Source organism: Sparus aurata, chromosome 24 (genome assembly GCF_900880675.1).
Source record: "Sparus aurata chromosome 24, fSpaAur1.1, whole genome shotgun sequence".
NCBI classification, from domain to species: Eukaryota; Metazoa; Chordata; class Actinopteri; order Spariformes; family Sparidae; genus Sparus; species Sparus aurata.
The window spans coordinates 1,112,940-1,126,037 of record NC_044210.1 but is presented as its reverse complement, the minus strand read 5'-3'; the positions used below and the strand labels follow the sequence as shown (position 1 = coordinate 1,126,037).

Sequence of the window (13,098 nt, the reverse complement as noted above, 5' to 3'; positions counted from 1 at the left end):
TAGTATCGATCCGATACCGATACTCACCTTGGTATCGATTCTATCGATATTTGGATCGATCCGCCCACCCCTAACAGTCTCTACTCAGCAGTCATAGATGTGCTGTGTGAAGGCAGCCGTGTATATACCACTATGATCATTATAGACTGCACAGTGAGATCCACACTGTCACATGTTCATGCAGAGTGTATAATGAGCCTACAGCATTGTGCCTTATGGCTGATGAAGCCCATAATACATTTTAATGCAGCGTTAATGGAGCCATTCTTATCACAAGACTCAACACTTGATCATTCAAAATAGTGTGCATTACAATGTAAATACATGTGAATCCCAATATGACCTTGCACCAAGCTCGGATCAACCCACCAATTGGGCTGGTGCATGGACGCCTTCGACCTCACCAGAATCCCATTAATTTGGCCTCCTGCTGTGTTTGCTTTGGTTTTTAGCCTGCTTGGAAGTAACTAATACTGTCAAACTTGTTGAGGTTCCTGAGAGACGCGCACTCGTTGCGTGTCTCCTGCCTGTGAGCTGTGATGATGTGATTCTGTATATCTCAGGACAAACCACACTGAGCAGATATAATGTTGAGGTGTCTGGTATCTGACTGTCAGCGCACACATGCTGTATCTGGTATGAGATGTGCTGGAATAAACATGGAAGGTCTGCGTGAGCTGAACAAGCTTTTATTCTTTTATTCATTTTCAAGTGATGATTGATCCGAACAAGCTCTTCCACAGCAGTCTCATACTGCAACACACATGATAAGTTTGTATTTACAAGTCATTTTTCTTGTCTGTTGACTGTGAACATGAGCTGCTGTAACTGTGGCTTTTATCAACCAGTGGTAACAATGGCTCGTTGTAGGATACATCTGCCCTTCAATCCTGAAACAACATGTTTTATTTATATTAATAGCTGGACCCTGGTGTGGAGTATACCCCCGCTGGAATGCAGTATGGTCCAGGTTTGGAATGTGGTCACTGGATGACAGTTTATGCACAATATCAGCTAAACTTCTGAATGTTTTTGAAACTTCACCTCAACACAGAATCCCACTCCACAGGGCCAGCGAAGGCTCTTGCCTTGTCAGGTGATATTGTCTCTGGGGTTCTGTAGTCGCTCACTTTGCCTCTGTCTGGGATACTAAATTACACAAACATCTTGCTTTCAGTTGTTATTAGGCCCATATGAAGATTTTCATGACCAATGGATTGTATAGTGCAAAGCCAGTGTCTTCACTCTAATTTTATCATCATTAATAAACTTGAAATTATTAATTACTCTTGCACTCCTGCACTGTATCCCTCACATTATTTGTGTCCTGGCAAAACACTTACAATGTTGTGATTAATGCACCTAGTGCAGCTTCTTAGGCAAAACCTATTGTTATAATAATAAGAATTATTGTATATTTATAGTAAATTATTAAACTGAAGACTCGTACTGAGAAAAAAAAACAAGACAGGGTTGAAATGCAATTTTTAATCATCAGTAAACACTTTTGAAGCCATTATGCAATTTTTAAAAGCCTTTTAAAATAACTTCATCTTACAAAGGACAGGGTGACTGGGGTCAAGATGTAATAAACAGGACTCATTTGTGTTCAGGTTTGTTGTCAGGTAGGGTTATATTCAGCTCTGCAGTAAATAAATACATAAATAGAAGACAGACCTCGTGTGTGGTTTGGTTCCTTTTGACAGACATGCACAGATATAAACAGACACACTGAGCAACCTGAAGATCAGCTGTATGCAGGCTGTCCCATCCTCACAGGCTGGACAAACATCCCTCCCAGCAGCACTCTCTCCCCCCAGCCCAGCAGCTTGTTGAGGGTGAAGCTGAGTGGCGACAGCAGACTCTGCTCCATCACCTCAGCTCTGCTGCATTTGCTGTGGGAGGGATTCTGTTCCCAGTGGGTGTCTTCAGGCTGCCTGCAGGAAGAAGTGTTGCTCTGTGTCTTGGCCTCTGGCCCTTCTCTCATTTCCCCAATGCAGACAGTTTTGAGAGTGGTAGCGGCCCTTGTTCGCTGGCTGATGCTGGCTGTTGAGGGAGGGCAGATTCCCACAGGGGTTAAGGAGAGGGTGAGGCTTTTGCGTTTCTCAAGCAGAGAAGCAGAGCCTGCTGGGAGTTGTAGTGTAGGCTTTGCTTCTGGTTTGCCTGGCTCACAGGGGCTTGGAGCGTGAACCTCACCTGGGTTCTGGAGTTGCTGCTGGTTTTGATTGAGAGTCAAATGAATATTCTGGAGCTTCCCTGACAGGGAAACCGGCTTGTTCCCACTTTCATCTGAAAGTGACTTTCTCTGAAAGGTTTTGTTGATGTAGTAGAAATTCTTGTTGTAGGCCTGTTTGGCCTCTGCTGAGGTGCTTGTGACACTGTCAGCCTGATGATTAGTCTTCTGAATGGTGTCAGTGTAGTTAACACTGTTGTTTACAGACAGCTGGTGATTATCCGGCTGCTGGATGAGGACGTCGCCACCAGAGGCAATCTTGCTCAGAGTTCCCTGGAAATGCTGCAGTTGACCCAGGAAGTTGAAGTTAGGGGAAATGGAGGGGCGACGATCCTTCACAAACCTTAGAAGGAGACAAATATGATTTGGATTAGAGCAAACAGTCTTCCACAGCTCACATAATATAATAATACAATACAATTATCAATAAGAATAAAGAAAATAGTAATCAATAAAGTAAAATACAGACTGGGTGATATCTACACTGATGTACATTCTGGTCAGAAAGTATTGTGATCTGTTTTTCCTTGCTCATTTAATTGCGCAGAACGATAGATACAAGTGTAAATCCACTGCAATTTCACACACTGGTTTCTGGGCTTCAGTTTTGAAGCCTTGATTTTGGTCCCTGTCATCTTGGGGCTTTTTAGGCCAAAGTGAACTCAATTAGACAAGAGGGTGGAGCTCCAGGGGAAATCATTATTGGAACTGAGAAGCCGTGGGACATACCGTGTTAGCAGTGTTAGTTTTGTTATATTTGCCAAAATGATCATTATGATCTGACAGTAGAATAAGATACAGGTCCGCTGTGTAAAAATCCATTGTCTATGGGTCCACCCAGTGGCTGTAATTTGATTTGCAAGAATTCACCGCTCCCGGATCAACCCAACCAATCAGAGCCAAGGGGAGTGTCTGAGAAGTGTCAATCATGTGCGTACATACTGCTGGCAGCCCCTCTCCCTCATGCAGCGTGTACTGGGCAGTGCCCCTCCCCCACGCAGGTGCAGTGCCTGCTCTTACCTGGTCAGACTTTAAGCTCAAACTGTAAACAATTGCTGAGAAGCAACTGAACAAAAAAATGCCCACCATTGCCCATGTGAAGGAAAATTTGGTAAACAGTCTCACTAGCTCCTAGAGATTCAATTAAATGTTGTGCAGGTAAAGAGCCATACCTGTAGGCATGGTCCAGGTCCATTCCTAGGCTATACATGATATATGCTACAGCAAGAGCCGGGGAGCGTGAGATTCCTGCTGCACAGTGAACCAAGACAGAGGCACCAGAGGACATGGCTGCATCTGCACACACACAACAATGAGACAGTTAGTCAAACTACACACAAAAAGAAAACTAGCAATGAACTATCATTTAAATAAAACCAATATGAACAATGTTATTAGGACTGGAATTATTTGTGTTAGGAATCGGACAAAATCTGCTTGTAGCATGGCTTGTTAAAAGATGATGGTTGCTTTTGCAGTGATGCTAAGCAATGGTATGAGGGATTACTGACCAATAAAGTGCAGAGCCTGTGGGATCCAGGGCAGCAGGTCATCCCACAGGGAGTCATCGATGGGGATGCGAAGATATCTGGAGCAGGGCAGAAAGGAGGGCTGGGGGCTGCAGCGGCTCACACTCAGCACATAGGAGATACCCAGAGAGGCCAGGCGGTCCTACATACACACACACACACACACACACACACACACACACACACACACACACACACAGAGGGAAACACGGTGAAATATTAGCACTTTTTATAAAAAGGAAACTAGCCTGTAGTTTTTCTCTGTGATAGTCACTATTGGTGGTCTCACCTTATTTAGGATTGATCATGTGAGATTATTGTATTCAGTTTACTGCCACCATCATAGTTCAATATGCTCCGACACTCCTGGTAGTGTCTACAACTCAGTCACATTTCAGGGGCTGTATTTGTCTCTCCACTACATTCCACTGAGAGGTCCAGTTTGCAGTTTCAGATACAAACATGTGATCAGGGTCTAAAAGTGAGATTTAACTCCCCAACTGTATATTAATTGTTAAATTCAGCGCCACCTCAGCCGGATACAACAGTGAAATGCTGCTTACACATTAATGCATCAGTAATAATAATGCATAAACACAAGCTATAATGATATAATAACATCCTGATTGGGGCCTCTGCAGCTGTGTAACAGTAGCCTCAGTTTACTTTTGGTAGTCTTCATCATTTTACTTTACTGAATCCTGGAGCGTTAATTTGACAAGTTTCGTTAAATATTTGATACTTTTCATATGTTAAGGGTCTTCATAGGCTTTCTTTCCCCCCGCTCGCAGTCTTGAACTCACCTGCGTCACGTCGCTCTCCGCTCCGAGGTAGAGCTGCGGCAGGATGACCGACAGCGGAGGCCGCTCCGACTCTCTCTCCCGGGACCAGACCATACCTGCAGCACCGCACGGAACACCTGGGGACATTGTGATGACATAAGGTCAAAATGTCCCCACTTTGCAGAAGATGTTGGTTTGTTCTATCGGAACACAGGGAGTCACCTGCTACAACTTTCCTGAATATGAGCACATCGGTTCCAGATGAGAAACAACCAACACAATGTGAAAATAGGCTGTATTTATATGTAGGTCGCTCAGTTTCTCATGCAAAACACGGCGGCACTTGTTTCATATAACTCACTGTAAATGATGCTCTTCAGAACCGCCTGCACGTCCTGTCCGTCAGCACAAGTCCAGAGTGGCTCTCCGTCAAAGGTCCGCACACCGTCTCTGTCCTCCTCCGTCCTCACTCTGCTCTCTCAAACTGGCTTCTAAACGATGAGCTCATCCTCTTTCTAACAATAGAACTTCACTGGATGATGTCATTTTCAGCCAATCAGCGTCTTTGCCTGACTTCCACACACGGTGACGTATCTCCGCTGTATCAGCGCGTTCCCCAGCAGCAGAGGGAAGACGAGGCTGTCAGCCTGCAGCAGCGTGGAACAATAAGTGTAGATCCACATACACCATACAACTGCCTCATCAACACCAACCCAGCACTCATGTGAAGACTGTAAGGACAGCTAGTGTTTACACCATCTGCACACTTCTGTCCAAATGACGAAATAAAGGCACCTCGCATGGATTCGGACTCGTGTTGCTGCAGGGTGCGCCAGCACTGATCACCTGCACACAGCGCAGATTTAAAAGATTGTATTATTCATTGTGTTTTCTATTTCCCTCTGGGTTCCTCAGTCATAACATTACACGGTCTCCATTTAGCCGCACTCAAACCCCTTTATAGGTCCTCCATATTTATAGAAGTGGGTCAGGCTCGTTTCTCATGTGATCAAATCAGGCAAAAATAACGTCTTAGTAAGGTCTGTCTGAGGGACAGACACTGAGAGACAACCCAGCTGAGCCGTACAGATGTACGGCAGTTTGTTTATTGGTGGTCCCCTGCAGTTGTATGTAGAGCAAAAACAGACAGCAGAGCAGATCCAGATCCAGCTGTTAGAGTTTCTGCAGAGATCAGCCTTTGAAATAAAGTGATCATCCGGTAAACAGTTTGCTGTCTGATATTATATATTAGGATATTTGAGCAGGTATAAAGGACCGGACTGGTTATAGTGTAGGACACAGACAGCAGCTGAAATAATGACTGCAAAATAAATCATATCTTTATTTTAATACATCCATGAATCAAGTTCATCACAGTCAAATTTATAACTGTAGGTCTGAACTATATTCACTATGACTTTAATCACATAAATGATCACACTTTAAAGTGCAGACACGTTTAGTTTTTTCACGGCGATGACGTCACACGTAAGCCTAGCTCCATGGACATCGGGGGAAACCTGTGTTTGAAGGTCCAGGTCATAAAACTAGACATCGTGATTAATATCAGATGGGCTGCTGGTGAGTGAAATAATTCATGTTATTAATGATTCACAGTGAATCACATTACCTGCACTGTAAGAAACCGTACAAGTGCATCTCTGTTATTAGAGGTGTGCGCAAATACTCACGCGGCACACCGGTTTAACTTTACTGATGATTTAAATCTTTCGACAATTTTTTATGTTATAATTGAAAGAATTATAGATGATGGCATTTTTGTCATACAATCATCTGACGTCTGTACAGCTGTTAAAGTCGACTGACGGCTGATCCAGCTGTGATCAGCTGCAGCCGTCATCAGAAACGGACATCGCTTCACGTGACGCTGCAGAGGACAAGACGTCTCATTAGTCTTAAAACACATGCCCTCGGTCCCATAGATATATATACAGACATATATACATAGACATCTACATAGACCTATATACATAGACACATAGACGCCTCATTGAGCGCTGGACAGTACGTCAACGTCGCCGCCATATTGGATGTGGCAGCTTTGCCCCGTGAACTGATACAAGTCAATGGAGTGAACTGTATAAAGAACTTCTACAAAGTGCTATAAGTTAATGTCTCTCATTTACACAACCACACGTACGAATATATTTGAGAAACAGATAGGAACCAAAAACAACGTCTGTAACGTTCTCTGATGAGTATAAACATTAACTATATGTTCAGTCGGCACCTAACCACAGGATGTATTTTTATAATGCGAGAAAGCTGCCAATGTATGTAACGCTGTTACTGTGATGATACATGACAGTTAAATATTGAATCTGTGTCTAATAACCAGATCCTTACATGTAAATGTGACACCTGTCTACCAAACTGTCAACTTGTTTCATTTAATTTAACTTTAAATATGGACAACTGACTTAATAATATATGAATCAGAATCAGAAATACTTTATTGATCCCCGACGAAAAATGGCTTGCGTTACAGCTGCTCCCATTCAAAGTCAAGAATATGCAGAAAAATAGTAATTATAATACCAGCAATAATGTTGATAATAAAAACTATATATATGGTGCATATTTATAGCCTACTGCAACTTTACTTTTCCCCCCTGTGGTTTGGTGCAAGCAGGACATTAAACTGGAGCACAGACGAGTCCGTGAATGCTTTAAAAATCAATTACCAAACCAAAACTGGGAAATGTATAAATAAACATATAAATAATATATAAAGAAGAACACCCTGACAAAGCAAATTAAATATTTTTAAAGGCATTCTAATTGTTATATTATTAACAGTGTCCAATAAAATAAATCAACAACATGTCTGCAGAAAGGAAAATACACTTTATAGAGGATTCATAAAACATAGAACCAAAGAGGCAGGAAATGAAAATAAAAAATGTACACAGGTTAACCAATATTATTAGAATTAGTAGGAAGGAATATTATAGCAATCTATTAGATGATAATAAAAACAATAAAAAGGTACATGGAATACATTAAACAGTGTTAGTTGGTTAATTATCATCAGTGATTTGTTGGTAATTATATGATTATAAACCATATGAACGATGTAGTTAGTGGCTTCAAAAATTACTTTGTGTTTTTTTACCACAACTGGCAAACACATACACTGCTTCACAGATTACAGGCCTTTCTCTGCTTCTTCCATTTTGCAAAGTCTTGGTTGACAAATTCATCAATAAATACGATTTACTGACTGACAATCAATCAGATTCAGATCCAACAGATCAACTTCAGCAGTCCCTGGACTTATTGAAGAAATCAAAAGCTCCTTAGACCAAAAGAAATATGCAGCTGGGGTATTTATAGATCTGAAGAAAGCATTAGATACAATCGGTGATGACAGATGAATGAATAAAGGTGAGAGGTGTGGTATCAGAGGGGTGGTTCTGAACTGGCTGAGAAGCTCTCTAGATAACAGGCAGCAGTTTGAAGATGGGCGAGGACATGTGGTCAGGTTTGGACAGTGCTTGTGGAGTCCACCAGGGGTCACTGTTGGGGCCACTTCTCTTCATACTTAAATTAATGACACATGTCAAACATTGTAAGATATTTTTTTGTCCTGGAGAGGATTTGCAGCAGATTCTGAGGTTGATCACATCTGAAATGAGCAATTAAAAAGGTGGATGGTAGCAATGCATTATCTTTAAATTTAAGCACAAAGATCAAGTTGTCTGGGAACTGTAAATCAAATAATCAAGTAAGGTGAGTATAGAAGGTGTGAATAAGTATGTTAATGCATTTCTAGGTGTGATAGCTGATCACAACATCTGCTGGAAACACATAACACATGTTCAATCTGAAGTGTCAGGAAGAATCTCAGTCCTGTGTGAGACAAAGCTCATACTGGATCACAAACCACTGCACATTCTCCTCTGTTCACTGGTCTGACCATGTTTAAATGACTGCTCACCTGCTCAAGATCACTGCAACCACTGTTCACACTTCAATAAAGAGCCATAAGACAATAATTCATAAAGGCAGAGATTATCATCACACCAACTCATTGTTTATAAATTCCTTTGCGTCTAAGTTCATTGACCTGGTTGAATATCAAACTGCACAAACAATCTACGAACAGGTAATATTCAGAAATAGAGTGGGGGTTATAATTTGAGAGAAAAGTTTAATTTAAAGATGCTAGCTGTTTGTACGACTATAAAAAGTAAATGCATTCCAATTGGCGGTGTAAAACTGTATGAGCATGGTTCGAAAGGGATTGAATATGAGTCAAACCTTCATGTGAAAGCATAATTACGACGAAAGAGGCACTTTTAAGATTAAACCTAGTTTCGGTCTTGGTCTTAATTTTGAACGGGAGTGCATGGGGCAAGACATGCTAGCATCAAAATCGCTATTTTTAGAACACTAAGAAGGCTCGACACAACATGAAACTTTGCTCGTAGCATCACTAGGGTCTCTACTCATGAACATGAGCATTGAAAACATTGTTTGTGTACACAGAGTTTATGAAAAAGAAGGTTTTTGAACTACTCACGTTAGCTGCTGCACTCCTGCGCGTCGCCGTCATGCCAGACAAAAAGTGTTGATCACCGAGTGCGACCTGACAGGCACGCTTGAGGAGCGGTTCACCATTACTCTCCTGCCTGTCAGGTCGCACTCGGGGATCGACACTTTTTGCCTGCCATGACCAACGCGCAGGAGGTGCAGCAGCTAACGTGAATAGTAGCAACGCCGTCGCCGCGACGCAGAAGCATAAACCCGGCTTAAGTGCTCTCTGCGCCCTCAGAATCAGAATTCAGAATCAGAGTCAGAATTCTGAGAAAAAAGTCAGAATTCTGACTTTAATCTCAGAATTCTGAGAAAAAAGTCAGAATTACAGCCCCAAGTACAAAAGAAAAATAGGATATTGTACAGTACTTTAGTATTTCATGAGATATGTCACTAAATTGAACTGCAGATGTTCAACATCAATCCAATACTGTAGTACTGTTAGCCTACACAGGGATAAAGTGACCAAAGGCACAGCCCATTACTGTGGTTATAAACAATATCAGTGATCATATAATTTGGTGATTGGAAAAGACAAGCCCACATAGACAACACGATCCCACCACTGAAAGCACAGAAAGCCCCCCGAACACACCCCAGAACCCTGAAAATTGGACTTTTCCAGACAACTTCTGTCAGCTTTAAGAACATACACATTCAGCTGGTTTTCAGGAGACCTTTGATGCTCTCCCCTAACGTTCACTCCTGTTGACACCTACTGTCCATGTGCTTTACAGGAAGGAGCCACTATCATACTGTATCCCTGACAAAAGACAGGAGGCTTCATGTTCGATATATGGCATAGTTTTACTTTCACATTTTTCCATTACAGAGTAAATCTTAATTCTAACACAGGTATTGGACATGTTTTAACACCGATACATGAGGCTGCATTAGCTAGTGGATACTGCATGGACAAACACAAACTCACATACACACACTCACAGAATGACAAAATGACTACATGTTCCACTATCAAGTTCAATGTCCTGTGAGTGCTGTGCAGCCACAGAATCTAATGTGACCATGTATTAGAAATGTCTTTAGGCTCTTTTTTTCCTGCTTACAACCACACCCACATTCACACATATATACTGAGTCCCCTGTAGCTGTAATGGACATCTGAAGATCATAGATCCTTTTTTCTCCCATGACATCAGCACTTGTGTGTGAGGAAGCCCGGGAAGAGTTGGTGATTTCACACTAAAAATGCTTTCTGTTTTCTTAACATTTAGTGTAGTGGTTTTGTGTGAATCAGTATTGTTGCCGTTGATCTCTTCTGGAGAGGCTTAGGAGGAGCAGAAATATAAAGGTGTACATATGTAGATCAGACTCTCTGGCTGGCATGGGATGGAATGAGATCATGCACATGTTGGTGCTGGATTTAGCTGCTGCAGCAACAGTTGTCAGAGCTTCAAGGTCTGATAGAAGATGATTCCATCCTTAAACATAGATAAACATAGCTAAGCCTGTGCACATCTCCAGAAAGGAAATCAATAGGACTCTATATAGACAGCAGCTTCCTCTGCAGCCATGATGCATTTAACATGTAGGGGCTTCCCACTGAAAAACTACAAGAAGCGCCTATGTACTGGTCTTTATCACAGGTTGGAAACTTAAACAGAAAGATTTGTTAGTCCTCATCACTGAAGATTTCTAGTATGTAAATGTTAAGCATGCTGCTTGGAAATGCTTACAATAAAGCATAAATCTCAACCTTTCCTGTCCTTGAAAATGATGGACTTGAAAAACTGACTTTAACACACCTCACAAAGGTAAAATGTATGTTTTACAGTCAGTGTTTTCAACAAGAATGTTCCAGTTTTACAAAAGAAATGCTACATCTGTATGGTTGGCTTGCCAAGTGTACATCAAGATTTCTGAAGTATACAACTTGTCCACCTCTACACATTTCAGATGCTTCTGTAAGATTTTCAATGGCTTGCAGTTGAAACCATCTCTTCGTCACTAGAAGAGACAAACTCAACGGGTCTGAAAGAACACAACAATTCTAATCCCTGTATCTGTCAACTACAGAGTGTCTATTCTGTGCCGTCCTCCTACTCACAGGTGTTCCGAACAACATGAGAATGACTGAGAAAGCAAAAAAGTAATACACTGCACGTATTTACATACACATCAATTACATAAATGAGTGTATGAGTTCAATGAAATTAAGGGCTTATTACAGGGCTTCGGGAAAGTCAAATCATACACATACAGTAAGGAGGTCTATACTGGAGGGCCTTGAAAAGGATCCCAATGCCTTAAGTGCATTTTCACTGGGAATGCTTGATAGAAGCTCAGAGATCTGAGTACTGGACCATCAGGCCATACTTCATCAGTCGGTTCCACCAGAACCGCAAGGAATCGTGGAGGCCATACACGTGTGTGTGAGTGTGTCTGTGTAGGGAGGGGATGAGTGCCATAAACAGCTTCGAAAATTTTACTTTCAGGAATGCTCTACCAATTCAATTAAAATCTCTCTCACATGCACACACTCTCACACACACACACACACACTCAGTTATTCAGAGGAGTCAGGTGGGAGCAGAATGGGACCACAGCACAACCATAGGACACACGCACACACACGCACACAAATATACACCAACAAATTTAAGAATGTAGCATCATGTTAATTAAGATGAACTGGAATCAGAATATGGGACAAGAAGAATGACAATAATATTGCCACTGCTGCTAGCAGTGGCTACTTTTTCCCTTATGTAGGTTACAATTTTTTTTACTCAAAGATTCTTGTTGGAGGGAGAAGGAAAAGTGTGGCAGAAGGGCTGGAGGGAGAAGTCGCTGGTGGGGATGGTGGGAGTACTGGTCATTGTAGAGGTCTGTACTCTAGAACTGTTCGGCCAGCAGCTCGCATAGACGCCTGGACACAGAGTCCTTGCTGCAGCGCAGAGTCAGACGGTACATCTGCAAAAAACACAAACACAGGAGTCAGAGGAGCCATTATAGCCAAATCTATGAATATGCACTGTGTTAACTTGGTCTACATTTATTGATTGATTTATAACTAAATATTCACTGAGTAGGGGGACAGATAGTGCAAAAAGTTTGGAATAGATGAATAATTATGGCTCACTCTTTCCGGTGAGTCTGTGTGTTGTACCTGTGCCTGGGCATTTGGCTCGAGTCTTAGCAGACAGCCAACCTGCTGGCTTTTGGTCTGGATCACCCCAGCACACACATAGTTCTCTGGATTTGGATCAACATTGTCCAGCAGGGCCGTTCCTAGTCCCAGTAGCTACACCAAACACACCACAACAGTATAAAAACAGCTGTTGTTAGTTTACTTTTAACCTTAGATGAAAAGACAAGATTATAAGCATTGCTTTAGAAAAGTTAACAACTTTTTCTCTTTTTCTCCCTGGCTGATTGAAAAAAATAAATAATTGACTTTCACATCACAAACACACGTCTGATTATAGCCAAGTGTGCTGAAGTGGCACACAGCCAGTTCCAGCTTGTATTGTGGAGACTGATAAACATCAGGAGCTTAGTGATGCTAAGAGGTTGCACTCAGGAGTATAAGCAGTTAAATTTAGATGTACCTTAGCCTTTAGTACTTCAGTGTCCATGCTGTTGTTGGCCTTGAATATCTTTTGTGCTTCTTGCTGTGGCCTAAGAAGAGGAGACAGGAGACAGGAGACTTTAGCCTTATAGGGAATCTAAATGTAATGACAAAACACACAACACATACACTTACTGGCTCAGCTGTTTCCATCGCTGGAAAAAGTCATGTGACGTCATCTCAGTTGGCTGGAAGAACTTGTTAATGGTGACAGGCAGCTTGAGGGTCAGGTTCTGCAGAGCCCCACCATATCTGAAGCACACACGCACACACACACAGAGTTTATTTATATTGCTGAGGCCTGACAACATTGCAAAACATCAATTTCAAACAATAACTGTTAGGGTTAGGAGGCTTTGGAGTTGCTCTGTGTCAGTTTGAGAAACAGTTCATTTCAAAACA

At 41.9% G+C, this 13,098-nt stretch overlaps 2 protein-coding genes across 8 annotated transcripts in view; both read right to left on the bottom strand.

The window, feature by feature from the left end:
- Nucleotides 1-1,473: 1,473 nt before the first annotated feature.
- Nucleotides 1,474-5,051, bottom strand: LOC115577341 (dual specificity protein phosphatase 12). 2 transcript variants are annotated; one of them, XM_030410372.1, is made up of 5 exons: nt 4,906-5,051; nt 4,566-4,681; nt 3,745-3,904; nt 3,406-3,529; nt 1,474-2,576 (listed from the first exon to the last, which is right to left on the bottom strand). In XM_030410372.1, the coding sequence occupies exons 2-5, from the start codon at nt 4,656-4,658 to the stop codon at nt 1,748-1,750; spliced, it is 1,206 nt and encodes a 401-aa protein (XP_030266232.1). In that variant the 5' UTR covers nt 4,659-4,681; nt 4,906-5,051; the 3' UTR covers nt 1,474-1,747. The 2 variants fall into 2 exon arrangements, with proteins under 2 accessions (XP_030266232.1, XP_030266231.1); XM_030410371.1 differs by having other exon boundaries at nt 4,566-4,780; nt 4,906-5,036.
- A 4,841-nt stretch (nt 5,052-9,892) lies between these two features.
- Nucleotides 9,893-13,098, bottom strand: part of ap2a1 (adaptor related protein complex 2 subunit alpha 1) — a 40,624-nt gene continuing 37,418 nt past the window's right edge. For 3 of the 6 annotated variants that reach the window (XM_030409344.1, XM_030409347.1, XM_030409346.1), the window contains 4 exons: nt 12,832-12,948; nt 12,677-12,746; nt 12,208-12,369; nt 9,893-12,038 (listed from right to left, as the gene is read on the bottom strand). In XM_030409344.1, coding sequence (XP_030265204.1) covers nt 11,961-12,038; nt 12,208-12,369; nt 12,677-12,746; nt 12,832-12,948 — 427 coding nt within the window. In that variant the 3' untranslated portion in view covers nt 9,893-11,960. The remainder of the gene's footprint in view (nt 12,039-12,207; nt 12,370-12,676; nt 12,747-12,831; nt 12,949-13,098) is intronic. The other 3 variants (XM_030409345.1, XM_030409348.1, XM_030409349.1) reach the window with 1 other exon arrangement.